Here is a 9,045-nt window from a genome sequence, read left to right on the forward strand (position 1 = left end):
AATGCCCACACACAGAGCAGACAGTGTGAGGTGTATGACTATGATGACATGGAGATCCTCCACCCTGTGGATCCAGAGGAGATAGGGGCTAGTCGGGCATCAGAGGACACTGGACCAGACAGAGGGCATTATGGGGACCACTTACTAGAGTTGGGAGCCAGGCATCGTCTCGTTATTTATAACGGGATGCTACAGTGGCCGGGGTCAGGAGGGCTGACATGCTTCCCACATGGGGGTCATACACGGACCGGAGGCACGGTGGTAGACTACATTATGGGGTCTTTGGAGGCATCACAGCTTGTCACCTCATTCTCCATTCCACCTCGTCCTATTGGAGCAGATCATACATACTTGGCATTTTCACTAGCCGGATCACCAGTATCACCAGCCCCCCACATACCGACGCCACACACTACCATCTACTTCACACATGACATGGCAGACATATACACTGGCAGAGTAGAGGATGGACTCCTACTCATGGATCCCCTGGCATCTATGGATACCATTACAGCCCAGCTCGCATCACTCCTACACACGGCTGCATTACAGAGCTTCCCACATCGTGTACACTCAGGAGAGCCTGCGAGACCTGGGACTATGCCCCAGAACAGATGGTATGATGACGAGTGCAGAGCCCTATACTCACGACTCCGCATACAGAGAGCCTTGGGAGCCATCACAGAGCAGGAGTCGAGGAGAGAGATGAGGAGACTTACTCGCCGCAAAAGGCGGGCCTTCGCAGAGATACAGGAGCTAGAGATCTTTCATTTCTTCATGAGTAGAGATAGCCCTGTCTCATGGCGGCACTTCAGAGAGCCCCGGACCCCGACGCCTATTGCAGACCCACAGACATGGCACACATATGCAGAGGGTCTATACCATGCCCCACAGCAGCCACCTATACCTCAGCCACAGGAGCCTCGACCTACCACAGCTAGCTTCTTTACCCACTCGATGGTACAGGAAGCTATCCGCCGCCTACAGCATGGACGGGCCGCCGACCATATGGGCCTGCAGGGTGAGCATCTCATATATGCAGTAGATTCTTTAGCTCCTTTTCTTGCACACCTGTTTAACAGGGCACTAGCAGAGGGTTTGCCTGCGGAGTGGACGATGCACACCATTGTGCCGATTCACAAAACAGGGGATATGCTCGATCCGAGCAACTACAGGACGGTTATGGTTGGCCACGTGCTAGCCAAACTCTATGGTGCAGTGCTGGAGCAGGAGCTTAGCTTATATGCTGAGCGAGCAGGCTTACGCTCATCAGGGCAGGCAGGCTTCAGGAGAGCTTTCTCTACCACTGACCATGTATTCACTTTGAGATGTATGATTGATCAGGCCAGAGTGAGGAAGAGAAAGCTCTATTGCTGCTTTGTGGATTTCCGCAAGGCATTTGACACAGTACCACGAGAGAGGCTCTTTCAGCGCCTGCAGTCTCTTGGCATACCAGCAGATATGACATGGGGCATCTATGCATTATATGAGCAGGTTTTTGGGCGAGTCAGATGTCCAGGAGGTATGTCCGAGACTATTGCTAGCACCATTGGTGTGAAGCAAGGATGCCCACTTTCCCCCACGCTATTTGGGTTATACATTGATGAGGTGGCTGACTTCATTACACGGGGAGGCGGAGATGGAGTGGATTTAGCAGGTACCTCAGTACATATTATGCTCTATGCTGATGATATTGTATTAGTGTCTGAGTCCCCAGGTGGTCTACAGCAGCATCTACATGCACTCCATGATTTCTGCACGCAGAGGGGTCTTACTGTGAACCTTGGGAAAACCAAGGTTATGGTCTTTCATACATCGAGACAGGGCAGGAGTCAGCTGACATTCACTCTCGCAGGATGCCAGGTGGAGGTGGTGACATCATACGTGTACCTAGGGGTTACCTTCTCTGCAGCAGCCACACGCTTTACCATGGGTTCAGCAGCCAGAGCTAGATTGACACGGGGATATGCAGCATTGGCTATGCTAGAGAGACAGTGCCACCAGGCGCATTTTCAGGAGCCCCGGACGAAGGGGTGGCTATTTGACACATTAGTCACACCGGCATTGATGTATGGAGCAGCAGTATGGGCGCCAGGCCTTGCTACTCATTGGTGGACACAGATAGAGAGACCACAGGCCCTCATGATGGCACGCATGATACGCAGCAAACCGTCAGTACCTCATGACATTATCCGAGCAGAGTTTGCTGCGCCTCCTATGATGGTAGAGGCCATATTCCAGACTATATGCCTGCTAGACAGATTCAGAGAGATGCCACATGACAGATTATCATACAGAGCTTTTCAGGCATCTAGACAGTTGGCTGAGGCAGGAGACAGAGGATCATGGTATGCACAGGTCACACATTGGTTCTCACAGCATGGCCTAGACATGGATCATCTACCACCATTCCAGTATGACAGGGATGCACCACATATCCGTCTCTCTCATAGTGAGAGGAACAGAGTATTGAGACAGGATCTATGGCAGCTCTATACACGAGAGACATGGATATCGCCTACACAGCCTCTTCCACCGAAGATGCTATACTACAGAGATCACTTCATGAGTATCACTGATGATGGATTTATAGAGAGGCCTAGATACATGGAGGGCTTTTTACCACACGGCTCCCGAGTGGCTATTGGTCAGCTCAGAGTTTCATCACACCGATTGGAGATTGAGACTGGCAGAGCAGCACGGATTCCCCGAGAGGAGAGGGTATGCAGATTGTGCAGAGAGGAGGTGGAGAGTGAGGAGCATTATGTATGCAGATGCAGAGCATATACAGCCATCAGAGAGAGATATCCCATTTTATTCAGAGAGCCACATTCCCTACGCCAGATCTTTGAGACAGCAGACCAGCGCATACTAGGGAGATACATTCTAGACATACAGCGCCACAGAGAGACATTATTACAGGCTCAGACAGCTCCAGAGGGGGGGCGACAGACACAGATTACTACATTTTTCCAGAGATCCATACCCCTCCCAGCCCCTACACGGCAGGGGATTACTCTCCAGAGAGCAGAGACACTTAGAGCCCGCAGGAGACAGAGGACACCTGGCTTTCGGACACCACGCCTATACCAGAGAGAGATGACAGAGATCAGAGCTCAGTTTCACAGAGAGGGTGCGGAGCGACTGGCTCGCTTCAGAGCACACCCAGGCATGTTCTTCAGGGAGCTGTGGACACCCCCTTCACTGATGTATACCATTTTATACCCCCAGTATGGTACAGGATGGAGCTAGCTAGGTTGCATATCATGATTGTATACTCCATGCATATAGCTTTGCATTCTCCTAGTAATAGAGCTCCATCCCCTGCACACCCAGATTCAGCTTTTTTATTCAGTACTTTTTCATTTTGTTGGGATGACAGAGGATACCCCATACAGGTACTCCGATTTGTCTCATAGGCCGAGTTCGGTCTTTTGGAAGACGTTAATAAAATCTTTCTTTCTTTCTTTCTTTCTTTCTCTCTCTCTCTCTATCTCTCCCTCATTTCTGTGTGTAAGCTTCTCTACCCTGCACCTAACCCTAATGTGCAGGTTTGTGTGTGTGTGTGTGAGTCCAACACCCAACATGCATGACTTGGGCTGAAGGGGCTGTCGGCCAGCCCACCAGCCACGACTTGAACTGGAAGGGGCTGTCGGCCAGCCCTATGGCCAGTAGACAGCCAGCCGACGGGGCCCCATGCCCCATAGGGGCTGTCAGCCAAGTGTGGGACAGCCCACACAGGCTGCCCTCTCATCGTTCACAAAGTGCTTAAGCATCTCAAGGGCCCGGACAGCCAAGGGAGAAGCTAACACAAGGTGAAAGCTGAAGGTCAAGGGTAAAGGTTTACCTCAGCCAAGAAGGTCAAGTTTTAGTCGTTATTTTCTGATTTGCATCGTTCTAATAAAGCAAATACACCATTCGTGGTGGGGGCCTACAGAGGGTATTTGGGACCCAATATTGTGTCCTCTTCTCCCTCTCTATTTTCTGCACATCTTCTTCAGTTTTGTGCGTTATATATGTCGTGAAAGATTACTGAATTCTGAGCATTGAAGTGACTTATTCAACCCCGAAGCTTCCACATGTTACATGCACACTCCCTCCCTCACTCTTCACACATGCGCCCCCTGTTCTCCCCCCCCCCCCCTTCTCTCTCACGCTGCCCCCCGCCTGCCCCCCTTTCTCCGCCTGCGCCGCCTCCCTTTGCTTCCCTCCTCCACAGCCTCTTCAGTCCTCCCCCGTCTCCCTTCGACTCCATTTCTCCATCCCTTCCGTTTCATCTGGCAGTTTCTTTAGTTCTTGGGAATTTTTTCATATGGCAAGCCTCGGCCCCATGAATTAAGATTAAATAACCTTATCAGGTGCTAAATTAAATTTTGCAAGTAGTTGGCAGTCTAGCTACATAATGGAAGGGATTTCAGCATACCATACAAGATACCTACAACCACAACCGGAAGCGATTTCAACTTTACCATACAAAATACCTAAATAATCTCATTCAGGAACTAAAATTAATTTTGCAAGTAGTTGGCAGTCTAGCTACACATCGGAAGGGATTTCAGCTTTACCGTACAAGATGCCTACAACCAGACCCACCACAACTGCTGTCAACAGAACCCACAGAAGTGCACTACAAACTCTTCGGAATGCAGTCCTGCCAAGCCAAAACAACAATATGCAGTGACTATCAGTTCAAGATGTAACCACCATAATGCGCAGCTAACAAAAGAGTTTAACCTTATTAAATTGTATATTGTGTAAAGCTAGGAACCATATTGTCAATGAAGGATAGTGTGCATAAAACATATTGCAAGTAAACAAGGTGAAGTAACAGCAATAAAAGGTGATATAATCACATGACACAAAAAGACATTAGTGCATTGGTTTCACCAATTGTATTGACAAGTAATTCATGATGTGCAAGAGTAGAGGTTTCTATGGGTCTAGAGGACACCCAAAGCCTAGAGGTTTGGGGCTCCGAATGGATAGGCCACGTTATGGAACCTCCCTAGTACAAGGGCTCATGTCAAGACAAGGATATGGGGACCTCCCAAGAAAGGGGGTCTGAATGGATAGGCCAAGTTTTCAGCATAGTTGTCACGGTACGAAAATACGATACCATACGGGAATTTTTTATATGATATGAATTTTTGGGATAAACAATGAACACTACACTAGGAGACCTTTGGCATCGCATTACCCATGGAGGCTCTTTTTTGGAGACAATTGGGAGATCCAACTGGGAGAGACACATCTCCATGTTCTGGTTCCTCAAGCACTGTGGACTCCTCCCCCCCCCCCCCCCCCCCCCAAACTTCCCTCACATTCAAGCTTGAAGCTCCATAGTTTGTAAGTGTTATAAGAAAAGCCGTATTTTATCGTACGGTATGACTAAGGGACCGTCCTTGCACAAATACGAGCAACATCTAGGGTGATAGGTTTAGGGACTTCTCTACAAATCAAAATGGCCCTGTCCAAATCTTCTCCCTCGTACATAACTTGAGGATCTGACTGTCTAGCCTACCTATGCCAGGGATCTCCAAGTGATGTAGCAAGATTCTCTCCTCATCCTACCAATCAAGTGTACACTACTAGTCTACCTTGCCAAACTTTTTGGATCTCTCAACAACCCCATATGGAATGCTGAGTGGACAAGAAAGTTGCGAAGTATTGCGGGCATTTGGGATCTTTCATCTTTAATTGTTGATTTCTATTTTTGTTGAGCATTTGGGATCTATTTCTCAAAGGGAAGGGGGGGGTGGTTAATTTAAAAAAATTATCGTACCATACGATATCGTTCGGTACCGTACTGTACAAACCATATGGTACGAATTTGTTCGTACCGGTACGAGAAACAACCATGGTTTTCAGAACCTCCCTATTAAATGCGCTCATGTCTAGACAAGACTGAGATAGAGGACCCCCAAAAAACCAAAGTTTCCCAACAATTGGTATATAAGGACAACTTCATGGCATGGGCCCTTCGGCTGACTTGCGATTGGACTAATATTAGCAAGCATCGCGATCCTCGCATTGGAGCATACACGTTCAAAGATTCAGTAAGTGGCTAGTTAACATGTAGTGGCTCCTAAGTTCAGTTCATGGAAGGGTGTTTGGAATAATTTCCCCACCAGGTTGCATAAAAAGACAAATCTAAAGAAGTGATACATGAGTTGTAAAACTTGGGATTTCCATGAATTGTGTAATTCAGGTGACAAGCAGCGAGTATACTCTTCTCCTCCAAATCTGCACAGGTGACCGCAAGTTCATGGACTGGTTCAAAGGCTGAAATCTGCTGTCTTCTAATGCTGAACTGTGATATGCAGCGGAAGTCTTTGTATTGGTTGATCCTGTCACACAAATGCTCACACCGTCTTCTGTAACCTGAGTTTCGTGAGTTTAGCAATCCATTTCATTACTTCAAACTTTAAAGAGATGAGAGAGAGATAGATGAGAACTGTACACCAGATTGGGTCCCGAATTACCCACTGAAGGGCCCCCTATCCCGATAACGAGATAGTATTTGCTTTATTACTTTAGAGAGAATGACTTTGGACTGTAGATAAGCCAAACGCAAGATCTCGGAGGATCGGAGAGCGGCTGATCTGTACACTGCTGTAGAAACACCTCAATGACTTGATCTTGAGCCTATGCACTCCTCCCAAGGGCATGAGGAAGGGCTGTACACCTGAGGCTCAAAGAAGAAGAAGGTGGACTGTTCTACACACTGTTAGAATGCTGAAAACACATATGAATGCTGTGTTACCTTCACCAGATGACTGCTGAATGTGTGGATGATGCACAGAAGGCTGGACACTGATGCAAACAACTGTTTCAGGGCTGGAAACTGCTGTAGACTGAACCTTCAGGGCTGGAATCTGTTGTGGACAGAAACGCTGAGGTGAAGAGAGGGCTGTGGACTGAAACGCATGAGCAAACAGAGGACTGCAGGGCTGCTGTACGGCTGGAGCAGAAACGCAGCACTGCTGCTGTACGGCTGTGTAAAAACGCAGGTCTATGCAGGCTGATTCTGGCGTTGAACTGAGGGTGAAGGGTATGCTGAATCTGGGCCTGAACTGAGTGCTGAATTCAGGGCTGAATGCAAGCACCTAGGGCTGAATGAAGCTAGGGTTTCTCAAGGGCCGGAGAAGCAAGCTTATGGGCTCTAGGGTTGGATTAGTCTTGGGCTGAAAGCAAGAAAGAGAAGAGCTCTTAGCACAATGAAGACTGAATGAGGAAAAGAGGCTCTAGGCAAGCCTATTTATACTAACTGGAGGTTGGTCATTTAATAAAGTTAATATTTATAAATGCCCAATAATGCAAATAATGATAAATAAATACTAATAAATATGGAAAAAATACCAGATAAATCCCAGTAAATTCCCTAAGGCTTTGGGGATGTTCTAAATGATGCACAGGCATATGTATGCATATTATGCAAGATGCAGAGTGCTTTCTGATGCAAACCCTAAGGCTTCTACTGACTCTACATGCATGAATGATTCTCTCCAAGTGGGTTAAGGGACTTGATTGACTGACTGACCCACTAAGGCTGAGGAATGACCTACGTAGCTCGTGCCTGACTTATCCTGGACTGAGGATGTACAATGGGGTCACGGCGTACGACAAATATCATCCTATTGGGTTCTAAAACTGTACAACTGATGCACTTCTGATGATGAGCCATCTTGTCACCATGCACTGAGTGCAAAGTGCATGTGACATGAACATGGGCTGAGGGCCTGGAGTAAGGCAGAATGCTCTTAGGAAAAAAGTCACTTAAATAGACGATTCCCCTTCACACACACCCCACAAAAACAAACGGCTGGCCTGCTGTACAAGGCCCCGAAAAAGGTCCCCTATTGTGAACCTTTTTCACCCCTTGGCCCCTAGCCAGGACTGGTCTAGGTTGGAAAAAGCCCTCAAATTAGGCCCCAAACCTTCACATAGTCTGGAATCTACCCAACTCCAATGCCCCACACCAGCTCCATCTGTCATTATGACTGTTCCTGTTGTTCCCAAATTGTTTTTCTCATAGGTCTTTTCCTTTGGGCACTAAACTCTGCCATAACATGGATGCTCCAGAATACCTGAATCCAATCACTCACATATTCCCAGTTGTACAACTTGCTTAACTTTGAACAATGGAGAGGAGAGCCATCTCCAACACTCCACCTGCGTCCGGTACATCTTCAAATCTTCAGTGTTTATTTGGCACAGTCCTTGCATATGGCAAAAGATAGAACTCTATAAAATCTGTTATTGTTCTTGCCCTAAAAGAAGCTTCTCAAGATCTTGTCGCTTCTCAAAATCTGCAGCCGTTCTTACTCACAACACAAACTGTTACCAAATACTAAAGACCATAAGGTGAGACAAAACACACCTCTAAGACCATTGACATGAAAGACTATTTCTAAGCCACTAAGACTATTCCTAGCAGATTATGTGATGTATTGCACATTTAATGCACGGTTCCAATACCTTCAACTTTTCCTTCTGCAAACACTCATATCCCAATGAATCTAAAAAGGAGATGCTCTATTTCTCTTTAAAAAGGCATGAGCAGCTTGAACTACTCAGCCTACAACTGTAGATCCATTGCTGCAGATTCTCTGATTCCTTTGTCCGAAGCAAAATCATTTGCTTCATGACTCAAAGACAGTGTTTATGATGCCTACAAATCATAGTGCTGAGCTCAAATGCACATATTCCAATTCCGAGCAAGCCGTAGGGGCAGGAACGTTCAATGTTACAGAAACGGCAACATAGCACGCGATACTAATGGGGGTTTTTTTTTTAATGCTTTCCAAGAAAAGAAATGCTGGGAAAAAAATAGGTGGAAATGGCTAACTTTTCTTGGTCGCCTTCATAGTAGAAGATGGTGAAGGGGATGATAAAAAAGACGAGGATGGCGTTGGCGATGTAGATGGCCAGCCACAGCTGCTTCATGGGTAGGGTGAAGCTGCAGGCGCCATTGTAGATGGAGTTCTGGCAGGCGTGCTGGTTCGCGATGTCTGCAGGCAGCATGAGGATGGAAAGCTCCGCGAT

At 47.2% G+C, this 9,045-nt stretch overlaps 1 protein-coding gene across 4 annotated transcripts in view; it reads right to left on the minus strand.

Moving 5' to 3' along the window:
* Positions 1–9,045, minus strand: part of LOC147606693 (LIMR family protein Os06g0128200-like) — a 52,701-nt gene that overhangs the window by 43,117 nt on the left and 539 nt on the right. For all 4 annotated transcript variants that reach the window (XM_086791986.1, XM_086791987.1, XM_086791988.1 and 1 more), the window contains 2 exons: positions 8,849–9,045; positions 4,566–4,651 (listed from right to left, as the gene is read on the minus strand). The exon at positions 8,849–9,045 is cut by the window's right edge. In XM_086791986.1, the coding sequence (XP_086648112.1) occupies positions 4,566–4,651; positions 8,849–9,045 (283 nt within the window). The remainder of the gene's footprint in view (positions 1–4,565; positions 4,652–8,848) is intronic.

The sequence above is a fragment of the Cibotium barometz genome, chromosome 57 (genome assembly GCF_041138505.1).
Source record: "Cibotium barometz isolate CiBa-2024 chromosome 57, ASM4113850v1, whole genome shotgun sequence".
In the NCBI taxonomy this organism is placed as follows: domain Eukaryota; kingdom Viridiplantae; phylum Streptophyta; class Polypodiopsida; order Cyatheales; family Cibotiaceae; genus Cibotium; species Cibotium barometz.